This window comes from Arachis ipaensis, chromosome B9 (genome assembly GCF_059453495.1).
Source record: "Arachis ipaensis isolate K30076 ecotype BB chromosome B9, ASM5945349v1, whole genome shotgun sequence".
In the NCBI taxonomy this organism is placed as follows: domain Eukaryota; kingdom Viridiplantae; phylum Streptophyta; class Magnoliopsida; order Fabales; family Fabaceae; genus Arachis; species Arachis ipaensis.
This window is the reverse complement of record NC_142444.1, coordinates 88245847-88260355: the sequence shown is the minus strand read 5'-3', so window position 1 is coordinate 88260355 and position 14509 is coordinate 88245847. Positions and strand designations below refer to the sequence as shown.

The following is a 14509-nucleotide window of genomic DNA, read 5'->3' as shown; positions in this document are numbered from 1 at the left end:
CTTAAAAAAGTTCCCTCAAAACACAAATAGAATAGAATAGTAAAACATTTACAAATAAGTATTTTTAAGAAACAAGTTAAACTTTCTGTTTATGAAATTTAGTTAAATTTATACATTTATTGTCAATTGTGCCAACAGGTGAATATACGGTGGGTACATTTAGTTAAATTTAGTTAAATTCATACATTTATTGTCAATTGTGCCAACAAGTGTTGTTTTAGACAAAAAAATTTCATAAGACAAAAATATATAAGTGGAAAATTAAAAGATAACAGTCAAATAGCAATCACAAAGAGCAGAACCATTTGTCCTAATTGGCTTTTGAAACTAACAGTTTAAAACTACATTATGCACATAACTCTGACTAAGCCAATTAGATTCCAGCCACAATACAATTCTACAAAATTTAATCAGAATGTAGCACATAACATTAACATACCTTAACTGCAAGTTCTCCAATAGCCCAGCATGCATTATTTGCTATTGAAATAGCCTGATAAACCAGGCTGCAAAACAAGGAAAGAAGCAGTTCATATGGAAATTCATTAGACACAAAAGAGCACAATCGGTTTTATCATTCTACCTGCCCCAGTTTCGGACATCTGTCCCTCCTCCGAGTCCAAGTCCTTCCCATACTAACTACAACAACACAAACACCATCATGTCAGTAAACAAAATAACTATATATTCTTAATCAGCTGAGGAATTTTGTAGAAGAAAAATTCTACAGATCGATGCAAAGTGAAGAAAACACAAGTCCTCAACCTGATCCATTACTTGAGCAGCATCCTATCTTTTCCAATAGTCTTCGGTACTACCTATACCACAAAAGAAAACCAGTTTATATTAAGCTATTCAACAACAAAGTGTTTTCATAAGTCATAACCAAATCAAATAACTCCTAAGTGATTTCGTAAATTTTGTATTAGGTCTTCTCTCTTTAAAGCCAAGATAAATCCAAGATAAATCCTAAAAAGTTAAAACCCCAACACCAACAAGCATGGTTAACAGAACCGAAACGGCACTGACAGGGTCACCTTTTTTACCTAAATAAATTATTATAGAAAAAATTAATGAAATTGCATAATAAAATCATACATCTGAAGAGCTAACATGGCGAGGGGTGATGGAGCCTCCAATCTGCACCAGTCCATCAGCGGTGAACAATGTAATTCTATCCTCATGAACCCATTGAATTTCTGAGAAATCATTGAAACAAATTAGCAATATAGTACTTAGCAAATAAATTACACCCGTTGGGTGCAGCCCTTCTCGGGACCCTGCGTGAACGCGGGATGCTTGTGAACCAGGCCGCTTTTTTTTTTTTACTTAGCAAATAAATCTCATCAGCATAAAAGAGCAGTATATCATTTTCCAAAATGCAGACTCTGATGAAGGCAATCTCAGTTATCGATCAATTAAAACTTAAAAAGTACCAAATGCCATGAATCCAAAAAGCACTGCACCCTTCAATAACCTAAAAATCCTCTGAAAGTTTATAAATTATACTTGAAGAATACCTAACTCAACTAAAGCAGCAAAATCACTAGGCCTTGAAGAAACAAAATAACCATAACTTAGAGCACATAAACATCGAAAAGAAGAAGCAAAAGCTCCACCATTTTATTTCAACAAAAACTAATTTTAATTTTCAAGATTTCAGCTCAAATATTCTAAAAAAGCACACACATTTGAATATTCTATATACAAAAATATGTTTCACAACTTGCACAATCACAACTAGCGCTGCAGAATCAAATTCCGCAATTGAAATGAACTTCAATTACAACAATCAGTGAAAGGAAAATCCAGCTACTTGAATGAAATTTCAGGAAAAAGAAGGAAAGATTACCAGAGTCGGATTGGAACCACGGGAAAGATCGAAAAGGATCATCACCGGATAGGTTGGAAGAGTCATCGGTGGCTTTGACCACGATATGATGGCGAGAAGAACGAGATGATGAGAAATTGAATGAGGATCTGAAAAGCGGGGAGAGAGGAGATGATAGCGTGGAACGAGAAATTGATGCAAGAGAAGAAGGGAATCTGAATCTTGAGGAGATGATAGCGGTGGAAGAAGCCCTAGCAATGGTGGTGGAGTTTCAGCGGTGACCAAGCACCCCTTTCTTCTCTCCTCCATCGCGTTTTCTCTCTCCCTCGAGCTCTCTTTCACCGGCGCTCGACAGCGGTGGAGCCATATGCGGCGTCGTCGTTTCTTTCCTTCCTTCCCCTCTCCTCTCTTCTTCTCTTCTTCTTCCTGTGCTCCCCTTTTCTGATTTCTTCTCTTTCGTGTGTGTGAGTTGAGGGAGGATGAGAGTGCGTGAGTGAGGCTGAATGGATACGAAAAGGGGGAAAAATTTACCTAATGTGAGAGCGCAGCGAACAGAAGCGACGATGAAGACTAGTGATGGCGTGGTGAGTGGTGAGTGACGAATATGAGTGACTGGTGGAGATGGTGAGTGGTGAGTGGTGAGTGGTGAGTGTTGACTGGTGATGGCGATCCCTTTCTCTGATTTGGGGGTGATGAGTGGCGCGAAGAAGGGAAAAGCTAAGGGTAGTGATGATCGAGTGTTATGTTTTCAGTAGCTAAGGGTTATGTTTTCTGATTTGGCTAAGTGTTTGTACGCATGTATCATTTGGGGAAAATTCAAAAAATTTACTAAGTGTTATTGGACATTTCACTTAGATACATTAGGCAACACTTTTGAAGCGCACCCAAAACTTAATAAATAGGCTACTCTTAAAAAGCGCTCTTTTTGATATAAAAGTGTACCGATAGATATTAACATACGGCTACGCTTTATAAGTGATTTCTATAATATCTAAGGCTACACTTTTTAAATGATGCAAGAATTGTGTTTCCTTTTCTCTAAAAAACAGGCAACACTGAGAAAAGCGTAGCCTATTCTATGAATAGGCTACGCTTTTCAAATGTAGCTTAAAAAAAGTGTGGCTGAATGGGTATTTTTCTTGTAGTGTTTTAGTTAGTTTTCATACAATTTTTTCCAATAAATGAGTAATAGCATGAAAAATCTCTTCATGAAACAATATCTCAAGCATAGGTGAATTTTAGTTAATATACAGGGTAAATATAATAAAATAGATCACACTAAGTGAAGTTTTGATTTTGAGTATTATTAGCACACTTAGTATATAAAGATCATCTTGTATGTTACCTTGATGCACTTTGTTTGTTTAATTTCAGGCCAAAAGAAGCAGAGAAGAGCCACGTTAGTGGCTACGTTAGTGCTACTAACGTGGGCATTAACATGGAAGGAAGGAAAGTTTGGAACGTTAGTGGGAATGTTAATGGCGTTAACTTTGAAGAAGGAGCAGCGTTATTGGCAAAAGTGAGTGCCAATAACGCTAGCGCAGCAAAGGAAGACCCACGTTAATGGCCACGTTAGTTACACTAACGTGGGCATTAACGTGGAAGAAAGGAGACAGCTGTGAAAGTTAGTGGAAAAAGTGAACGCCACTAACGTTTGCGAAGCAAAGAAGGCCTACGTTAATGGCCACGTTAGTTACACTAACGTGGACACTAACGTGGACACTAACGTGGGCAAAATCTCACCTGGCAGCCTGACCATACCTTCTTCAAACAAGAATAACTTGAGCCACAAAGCTCCAAATGAGGTGATTTCAGTGGCATTAGAAAGTAAGATTCAAGAGCTTTCCAAGCATATATGGCACTAGATGGTGGACACTAAATTTGAGGGAGAAAACCTGCCCCAAAAGTGCAAAGATGAACATGGTATCAACCTGTAGTAAGGCTAGCTGACCTCTTCACCTTCCAAGAAGTGTAACTCGAGTTGTAGAGCTCTAAATGATGCGCTTCCAATGGCGTTGGAAAGTAGACATCCAGGGCTTTTCAACAATATATAATAGTATTGGATGTACATTAATTTTGAGCTTCAGATCCTGGCAATACTAATCCTCTGAACGCGGACGTTATTGGCACTCACTTTTGCCAATAACGCCAGCGACTATGCCAGCGACCCTGTCCCCTTCAAAGGAGCATAACTTGAGTTACAGAGATCCAATTGAGGTGATTCTAGTTGCGTTAGAAAGCTGAAATTCAGAGCTTTCCAATAATATATAATAGTCTATAGTGGGCATGAAATTGGAGCACAAACAAGAGGCATCTTTTAAGCCCCAAAAACACCAACTGGGTAGCAAGTGTGACGTTAGCCACACTAACTTCAGCACTAACGCCACACTTGTAGCGTTAGTGTGGCTAACGGTAGCACTAACGATTAGCACTTGGACCTCAACTTGATTCACTTCTCTCTCAAGTCCACTTCAAAGCTCAAGCAAGCAAGCCCACATTTGTCAACCAATCAAGGCCACAAGAAGCATCTAGAATAGTTAATTTTCATTTCATTGTAATTTACTTTTAATTTCATTTTGTAATTTAAGAGAGCCTATAAAAAGGCCTTAGTCTCTACATTAAATTCATTATGGAACGGAGAATTGAAGGAAGGGGGAGAGAGTGAAGACCGATTCGAACTTCTGTGAATTGGCACACTCCAAGGGGAGTTGGTCTTCGGACCCCTCCCCTCAACCACTCTTCTTCCTTTTCTCTTTTTTTCTTCCTTAGGAGTAGTTTTGTTTTAGTTGTAATTTTCATTTATGAACTTTGAAGTTTTATTTTCAGTTTTAATCTTCATCTTTACTTTTCTGCACTTTCTTTCTTTTCTATTTTGGTAGAGCAATGATCAACTAACTCTTTTCGTTGGGTTAGAGAGCTCTATTGTGATTCAATGGATCAATTGTAGTTCTTATTCTTCTTCTTCTTTCTTTTTTCTTGATTTTACTAGAGAGCTTTCGATCTTCATCCAATTGGATAATTGTCTCGGAAGAGAAATTGCTCATTCTTGGATTTCCTCTGAACCTTGGAAGAGGAATGAGGAAATCATGCTAGAAATGCTCTCTCACATTGGATTAGGTTGGGGATTGGATGGATATTGTGACATTTAATCCTACCAATTCTTTGATCTATGAATGTGTGTGGTATAATCAGTGACCAAACTTCATCTCTTCCCATGAGCAATTAAATCAAGGAATTGGGAAATTGTTCAAGCTTAGAGAGATTGGATTGCCAAGGAATTGGGATCCAATCACTTAAGATTGCCAAGGAGATCAATGAATTCATTGATTGAGGAAGAGATGAGAATGAACTTGATCCGGAGGATTGCAATATCTCTTGATTCCAATGTTCATTTTATTTTTAGTTCATACATTTACTTTTCTTACCATTTTACTTTTCTGCACTTTATCTCTTTCTTTACTTTTGTGCTATTTACTTTTTGATGCCAGGGCATCTTGGCCAGTTTCACTGACCTTTTCTTTACTGTTTTTAGGGTAGTTTCATGCATTTCTTTAGGAAATAAGCTAGTTTTGGGTAAATATTCACCTACACCTTGATTCAAGCATACATTGTGCATTTTACATTATTTCATGAGGATTTTGCATGAATTTAGTGACAAATTGTATGCTGCATTACCCATGACTTGGACTAGAACTTTGATGCACTCTGTTGCTTGATTTCAGGACCAAAGGAAGCAAGGAAAGGGAGGTAACTTGCAAGGTTAATGAGAAAAGTGATTGCCAATAACACTCTCAAAGCCATCATTGCCCACGTTAAGAGTCACGTTAACTAAGTTAACGTGCACTCTAACGTGGAGAAGGGTAGTTGAGCCAACGTTAGTGAAACTTAACATTGTCACTAACGTTGGCAAACACTCATGAGTGGCCACGTTAGAGCCCACGTTAACCTAGTTAACGTGGCCTCTAACGTTAAAGGGGGAAGAGAAGCCAACGTTAGTGACATTCAACATTGTCACTAACGTTGGCCTAAGGATGCAACACACAACGTTAACTTCCACGTTAACTTAGTTAACGTGGGAGCTAACGTAAGAAGTGAGAGTTGTCGACAACGTTAGTGACACTCAACATCGTCACTAACGTTGGAAGCAACCACACAACCCCCAAGGAGCCACGTTAACTTAGTTAATGTGGAAGCTAACGATGAGGAATGAATGATGAGCCAACGTTAGTGACACTCAACATTGTCACTAACGTTGGGATGGCTAAGAATGGCCACGTTAGAAGCCACATTAACCTAGTTAACGTGGACTCTAATGTGAGATCTAGGGGCACATTGGAACGTTAGTGACAATGTTGAGTGTCACTAACGTTCTCGAAGTTTGGCAAGGCCACGTTAGAAGCCACGTTAACCTAGTTAACGTGGGCTTTAACGTGAAGCAAAAAAGGGCACACTGGAATGTTAGTGACAATGTTGAGTGTCACTAACGTTCTCGAAGGTTGGCAAGGCCACGTTAGAAGCCACGTTAACCTAGTTAACGTGGGCTCTAACGTGAGGCAAAGGGGTACATTGGAACGTTAGTGAAAATGTTAAGTGTCACTAACGTTCTCGAACTTATACTTTCACTAAATGTTAACACCCCTAACGCCCTGAGCTAAAGTCTCTGCCCACTTAGCACTTTCTCTCTGCAAGTAAAGCCAAGCCCAAATGAAGAAAAGAACTGCTTCAAACTCAAGATCCAAAGGCCCAAAACTTGAAGAGCAAACTAGAAGCTGAGAAGAGTAGTATATATAGGAGTAGCTTTGAATTGATAAAGGAGTTTTGGAAGTTGGAAAAAGGGAATTACTCTCTGTATTTTACTTTCTTTGCAATTTCTAGTTCTATGATGTATTCTCCATCTTTATTTTCATTTTCTAGAGCTATGAACAACTAAACCCCTTTCATTGGGTTAGGGAGCTCTGTTGTAATTTGATGGATCAATACTAATTTTCATTATTCTTCTTCTATCTTTTCTCTTGATTTTACTTGAAAGCTTTCGATCTTCATCCAATTGAGTAGTTATCTTGGAAGAGAAGCTATTCAAACTTGGATCTCTTTTGAACCTTGAAAGAGGAATGAAGAGATCAAGCTAGAATTGCTTTCTCATGCTGGACCAAATTGGGTTTAGATGGGTATGTGACTATAACCCTCTCAATACTTGATTTGGGAAATGCATGTGGTATAATCAGTGACCATACTTCATCTCTTCTCATGAGCAATTGACCAAGGAATTGGCTATTGATCAAGATTTGAGAGATTGAATTGCAAGAAATTGTAATTCAATCACTTAAGATTGCCAAGGAGATCAATGAGTGCATTGATTGAGGAAGAGATGAAAATGAACTTGATCCAGAGAATTACAACATCTCCTAAGCCCAATGAACTCCCCATCTCTGATCTACCCATTCTCTTTAATTTCTGCCATTTACTTTTATGAGCAAATCCCCCATTCCCATTTAAAATTCTGCAATTTAATTTCAGTCATTTACTTCCAGTCCTTTAATTCTAGCATTTACTTTTCTGTTATTTACATTCCCGCCATTTTGTTTTCTGCAACTCTCAACCCAAATTCTGGATTCGCTCAACTAGAACATTCTTCTAATTAATGTTGCTTGATCAATCAATCCCTGTGGGATTTGACCTCACTCTATTGTGAGTTTTTACTTGACGACAAATTCGGTACACTTGCCAAAAGGAGATTTGTTGAGAGACAAGTTTCCACCCGCATCAAGTTTATGGCGCCGTTGCCGGGGATTGATTGTGCATCAACAATGATTAAATTAGAAGATCACTAGATTGAGCATTTTTATTTTTGTGAATTTTATTTTCTGTTTGAGTGATTTACTTTTTGTTTTAGTTGAACTTCTTCCCTTCCCCCTCTACTCATTTGTTTTTCTTTGTTATTTTCAATTTTGTTTGCTAACCCACTAACTGTTTGATATATTGCATCACCCACAACTAACAGTAATTCTGACACAAATACTTTCTGCACCTATCTTTTCTTGCTTGCACTTGATGGTTGTATGACAGGGAGAAGAAGCGGGGCTTCAACTTCCTTCGATTCTGAACCTGAGAGGACCTTCCTTAGATTAAGGAGGGAGGCAAGAGGAAAGAAAGTGGTTGGTGCTGAGGAAGAAGAGGAATTCTTTGAAACAAACATGGAAGACAACATGGAAAACCATCATGAAGAAGAGGATCACAACCATAGGAGAGGAGGTAGAGCAAATCATGCTGGGGAGGATAGAAGAGTTTTGGGCTCTTACATCAATCCAAACCCAGGCAATTGTGGAAGTAGCATCCAAAAGCCAACAATCCATGCCAACAACTTTGAACTTAAACCATAGCTCATCACCCTTGTTCAGAACAACTGTTCGTTTGGAGGAGGTGTTCAAGAAGACCCCAATCAACATTTGACCACCTTCCTGAGAATATGTGACACAGTGAAGTCTAATGGTGTTCACCCTGACGCTTATAGACTGCTCCTATTTCCATTCTCACTTAGGGACAAAACAGCCAAGTGGCTGGAATCTTTCCCAAGGGAAAGCTTGACAACTTGGGAAGACGTGGTGAACAAATTCTTAGCAAGATTTTACCCTCCTCAATGAATCAATAGGCTGAGAGCTGAGGTCCAAACTTTCAGGCAACAAGATCTTGAGACTCTATATGATGCATGGGAGAGGTTTAAAGACCTAACAAGGAGGTGCCCACCAGATATGTTCAACGAATGGGTGCAGCTGCACATTTTCTATGAAGGACTTTCTTATGAGTCAAATAAGGCCGTAGACCATTCATCCGAAGGATCTTTGAACAAGAAGAAGACTATTGAGGAAGCCATAGATGTTATTGAAACAGTAGCAGAGAACAACTACTTCTATGCTTCTGAAAGAGGGAACACAAGAGGAGTAATGGAGCTAAACAATGTAGATGCTCTGTTGGCCCAAAACAAGCTCATTACCCAGCAGTTGGCTGACCTCACCAAAAAGATGGAGATGAACCAAGTAGCAGCAATCTCCACTTCATCAACAACCCAAGAAGGAGTGAATGGAGAAGCAGAGGGGAGTCAGGAGCAAGCCAACTACATTGAGAATTCACCAAGGAAAAACTATGATCCATACTCCAAAACCTATAACCCTGGATGGAGAAACCACCCAAACTTTGGGTGGGGAAGTGAGCAAGATCAAAACCAAGACCAGAGACGTTACAACTCCAACAACAACACTTCTCCACACGCCTATCAAAACCAAAACAGCATATCTGCTCCGAATCACCCATCAATTGATGACAAGCTCTCTAAGATCGAAACCTTAATTGAAGGAGTATGCAAAGACATTCGAAACAGTAAAGCATTCAGAGAGGAAGTGCAGTCAAACATGCAGAATTAAAATGCTGCCATCAAAAAACTGGAGACACAAATCAGCTATCTGTTTAAGCAGCTTCCTAACCACAACTTTTGCTATGATGCCCATTCAAGCAAAAGGGAGGAGTGTCAAGCTATCACACTTAGGAGTGGAAAGGAACTGAAGGAACGTCCCCAAAAACCACAAGAAGAAGGCTCAATTGAAAAGGGAGAAGAGCAAGATGGAGTTCAACCGCCCACGCCAAGTCTGCAGAAAGAAAAAGGGATACCACAACTGAACATCTCAAGAGCTCCATATCCCCAGCTATTGAAGAAAAGGGAAGATGACAACCAGTTCTTGAGATTTTTGGAAATCTTCAAGAAGCTACAAATCAACATACCCTTTGCTGAAGCCATAGAACAAATGCCACTCTATGCCAAGTTTTTGAAGGAACTAATGACTAAGAAGAGAAGCTGGAAGAACAATGAGACTGTGATACTAACCGAAGAGTGTAGTGCTATCATTCAGCATAAACTACCCCAGAAACTGAAGGATCCTGGGAGTTTTCAGATCCCTTGTATTATAGGAGAAATCACAGTGGAGAAGGCTCTTTGTGACTTAGGGGCCAGCATCAATTTGATGTCAGTAGCTATGATGAGAAAGATGAAAATTGAGGAGGCGAAACCAACAAAAATGGCCCTACAACTGGCAGACCGATCGTTCAAATTCCCTCACGGGATAGTAGAGGATTTGCTGGTAAAAGTGGGAGATTTCATATTTCCAGCAGATTTTGTGGTGCTGGACATGCAGGAGGACGCCAAGACCTCCATCATCTTGGGAAGGCCATTCTTGGCCACTGCTGGAGCTGTCATTGATGTTCAGAAGGGTGACCTCACCCTGAGATTACACAATGAAAAGATGACATTCAATGTGTTCAAGGCCATGAGTTACCCACCCGAACAATTGGGGGAATGCATGAGGTTAGATGCACTTGAGGATGAAGTGCAGGAGAATTTTGAAGAAGAAGAACCTGAAGAGGACGAGAGATTGGTGGAGGAAGAATCTGAATCAAGTGAAGAGGTGGCCACAGCAGAAATACATATACCAGATGCACCAAAGGAAGGGAACGAAAAGTCAGAAGCACCCAAACTTGAACTCAAAGCACTGCCACCCACTCTCAAATATGCATATCTAGGAGAAAATGAAAACTACCCAGTGATCATAAATTCATCCCTCAGTCAAGATCAAGAGGACGAGCTACTCAAGGTGCTGCGGGAGCATAAGGATGCCATTGGATGGACCCTTGCTGACCTGAAGGGAATCAGTTCAGCCATATGCATGCATAAAATACTGTTGGAAGATGATGCCAAGCCATCCATTCAATCCCAAAGAAGGCTGAACCCAATCATAAAGGAAGTGGTACAGAAAGAGGTTATGAAGCTTTGGCAAGGAGGGGTCATATACCCAATTTCGGACAGCCCTTGGGTTAGCCCCATACTTGTTGTGCCCAAGAAGGGAGGAATCACTGTGGTTACCAATGAGAAGAACGAGCTCATTGATGAGTTTTTTGGTGAAAAATAAATTTCTCCCAAAACACACAAATCTAACCGGCAAGTGCACCGGGTCATATCAAGTAATAAAAACTCACGGGAGTGAGGTCGATCCCACAGGGATTGAAGGATTGAGCAATTTTAGTTTAGTGGTTGATTTAGTCAAGCGAATCAAGATTTGGTTGAGTGTTTTGTGATTTGCAGAAATTAAATTGCATGGAAGTAAAGAGAACAGGGAATTAAATTGCTGAATCTTAAAGAACAAGAAATTAAATAGCAGAAACTTAAAATGCAAGAAATGTAAATAGCGGAATCTTAAAATGCAAGAAATGTAAACGGCTGGAATTGTAAAGGGAATTGGGGCTTGGATTTAAACAAGGAAAAGTTAAATTGCATTAAACAGAAGAGTAAAAGGGAATTGGGATTGAATCGGATCCGAAACAGAAAAGTAAATGAACATATAAAGCAGTAAACAGAGAATTGAAATGGGAAATCAGATCTCAGGACCCAGAGACTAGAAAGCCAAGTCTAGATCTCAATGCCTTCCTAGATCCAACAAGAACAATTGCAAGGGAATTGTAAATTGTAAGGAAAGTAGATGAGAAGCAAGTAACAGAAACGGAAATTAAATTGCAGTAAACAAAGCAGAGAGATCCAAGGATGAGATTGAAACAGAATTTCTTCAATTCTCCAACCCAAGATCCAAGACAATTGCAATTGAAATAGAAAGCAATAAAATGAAGAGGAAGAGAAGTGAATTCTCCTTCCCCAAGACAAAGAAATTAAAGATCACTCAATATCCAAAGCTCTCCGAAAACTATTATGAAAATTCAAAAGGAAAGCTCTCCAAAGAACTTAAATTCTATCCTATTTATACACTTTCTTCAAATGATCTTCAAGCCTGGAGTTGGGCCTTTGCTCTTGGTGGAATTGGGTTGAAAGAGGCCTTGGTTGATTGCTCTTGAAGTTTGGAGAAGAACCAAAACAAACCAATTGAACCGGGTTTGAGTTTTGCAAAAGTTGGACGAAAAGTTTGAGCAAAAGTTAGGGGTCTAACTTTTGCTCCAACTTTTCATATCAGCTAACACCACTTTGCTGATACCAATGTTGGTGCCAAAGTTAGGGGTCTAACTTTGGCCCTAACGTTGGCCTTACCTTGTGTACTTGTGGCGCCAACGTTAGCCACCATGTTAGGGGGCTAACGTTGGCGCAAACTTTTGCTCCTCCTTGTGATTTTCATGTGCCAACGTTAGCCACCAAGTTAGGGGGCTAACGTTGGCGCAAACGTTTGGTGCCCAGGGAGGTTTTCTTCATGCCAACGTTAGCCTCAAAGTTAGGGGGCTAACGTTGGCGCAAACTTTTGGTGCCCAGGGGTGAATTTCATGTGCCAACGTTAGCCTCAAAGTTAGGGGGCTAACGTTGGCGCAAACTTTTGGTACCGAGGGAGTGATTTTCAAGTTCCAACGTTAGCCTCCAAGTTAGGGGGCTAACGTTGGGGCTAACTTTTCAACCAAAAGTTTGTGCAAAAGTTTGATGCTAACTTTAGGTCCAGCTTTTTGCTTCCTGGTTCAATTTCACTTATTCCATTGTCCTCTCTTCACTCCTAGCCATTCCTTCTTGCTTCAACCTTTCTCCAAGCTTTCTTCACCTATCATTAATTAACCAAACACATCAAAGCTATGCTTAAAATCATGAGATATTCATTCTATCATAATATGCAACAATTATAGCATAAAACCTCATGAAATGGCATGAATTCATACATGGTTGATTCAATTAAGGGAAACATGAAAATCTACTCAATTAGCTTGCTTATGGTTCAAGAAAGTGCATAATTCTAATGAAAACAAAAGAAAAAGACTAGTTAAAATAGGCTAGGATGACTTGTCATCACAACACCAAACTTAAAGCTTGCTTGTCCCCAAGCAAGAAAAGATTTATTGAGAAGAAAGAATGAAATGGAAGAGGATGTTCATGCTAGCAGAGTATTATTGATAGTTCATGGGGTTTTGTGTGGATATGTAAATACTCACTTCTTACTGACTCCTAGGCCTAGAAAGTCTCCTTCAAGCTTCAAGTAACATACTGCTATGACCTCTCATTATTCCTTTATCCTTGGCTATTACTTTGTTTATAAGCTTTATTTGAGTGTCATGTGTAGCAAGTTCATTTTCTTTTCTTTATACTTGACACATTATTCACCATAGACACTTGGCTCACATTCCTTCTTAAAACATTGATGCCCAGCACCTCTTTGGGTTACTAAATGCCTTGTAGTTAGGTTGCTCTTGATAGTGGACTTTCAGCTGATGATCCCGGATTAGTTAACCCAAGTCACCGAGTGTTGATGCACTCCTAAGAGCTTACTAATCCAAGCAGATCCTAGTACACAGACATCACAGGCATATATTTTAAAGTTCAAGCTATTGGTGTCCAGCTTTGTTTCTTTTTGTTTCCTTTTGTTCTGCCACTTTTTAGCTATCTCTTTTCTTTCCTTCTTTTTGTTTTTCTTTCTAACAAAGGAATTTTTTTTTATTTAATTGAGATTCATAGACAGTAGGCCACTCTCTACTTAGAAAGAGATATCCTAGCTCTTTATTCACTAAAAGTGAGCTATTATACAACCACACACATACCACCACTTACTTTTATTCTACTTCTATCTAACAGAGATCATCTTGCTTCACATTCAAACTTTTCTTTTATTGAACTTAAAGATGCAGGGGACAACACATGCTTCTTGTCAAGTGAAAGTAAACACACAAGCACACACATAGATTAGCTTACTTATTTTAAGAGAAACAAACATGATGCAAAGACTATTAATTATAATAACTACTTAAAGATGCAAAGACAACTTAAAACAGACACAATGCATGCTTTTTCTTTGTAGTGTTGAACAAGGAGCAAGTCCACCTTTCATTTGTCAGGCTTTTTCTTTCTTCTTTCATACACCTGGTTGCTGGTGTTCCCAGTGTTCATGTCTGTTGTCTGTTGACCCCGCCAGAAGCCAGCCTTATTCATAGCCTCCTCCACTCTATCTTCAAGCCCCATGGCCCTGCTTACTTCTACCTCACTTCTCTTTTTGAAGAATTCATCAAAAGTTGGGAATGCCGGATCCATGTTGTGCAAATGTTCTCCAATATAGTTCAGTTTGATTTGGCTATTGATGTTGTAATCGGCTTGTACTTCATACCTTGCATCTTGGAGTGTTGTGAACTCTTTGAGAGCCTTCAAATTTTCAGCTTGCATTTGTTCCAACTTCCCAAAAGATTCATGAGATTGAAAAGCATGTTCTTCTTGCATCACAAGGAATCTTGACTCGAATTCACTTTGTTTGTTCATTATTCTTAGCTCCCTTTCTTCTTGTGCTTGTTGGTTTTTCATGTACAGTGAATGGTATTCCTCTTGCCTTTCTTGAATTCTCATGTACTGTTGTGACAATCTTCCTATTGCTTCTTGCATTTGAGTCATATCCATATTGCCATGTGGGAAAAAGTGTGGCTGTTCCTCCTCCTCTTGCGGCTCTTCTTCTATGTGTGGCTCATCTTCTTCCATTGGTTCTTCTCTTTCCCTTCTTCCATGTGGTCTTCGGCCTTGATGTGCTTCAAGGGGCATCATCATTCGTTCAATGGTTATTGGCATGCCTTGGCTTAACCACATTGGATTCTCCTCTTCCATTGGAACTTTAGCCTTTGCACACAACCTCCAAATGGTACTCGGATAGTACAACCAAGATCCGGCCGAATTCTTCT

At 39.5% G+C, this 14509-nt stretch overlaps 1 protein-coding gene across 1 annotated transcript; it reads right to left on the bottom strand.

Moving 5' to 3' along the window:
• Positions 1–585: 585 nt before the first annotated feature.
• Positions 586–2428, bottom strand: LOC148545367 (uncharacterized). Its single transcript, XM_088500307.1, has 4 exons — positions 1853–2428; positions 1099–1199; positions 766–818; positions 586–639 (listed from the first exon to the last, which is right to left on the bottom strand). The coding sequence occupies exons 1-3, from the start codon at positions 2138–2140 to the stop codon at positions 815–817; spliced, it is 393 nt and encodes a 130-aa protein (XP_088356433.1). The 5' UTR covers positions 2141–2428; the 3' UTR covers positions 586–639; positions 766–814.
• Between the last annotated feature and the right edge of the window lie 12081 nt (positions 2429–14509).

What these genes read in the sequence shown, in the direction of transcription:
- LOC148545367 (XM_088500307.1), bottom strand. Translation starts at nt 2,140, where the DNA reads ATGGAGGAGAGAAGAAAGGGGTGCTTGGTCACCGCTGAAACTCCACCA. An exon ending in GTGGTTCCAATCCGACTCTG is followed by an intron (nt 1,200 to 1,852) that starts GTAATCTTTCCT and finishes ATGATTTCTCAG; the next exon opens with AAATTCAATGGGTTCATGAG.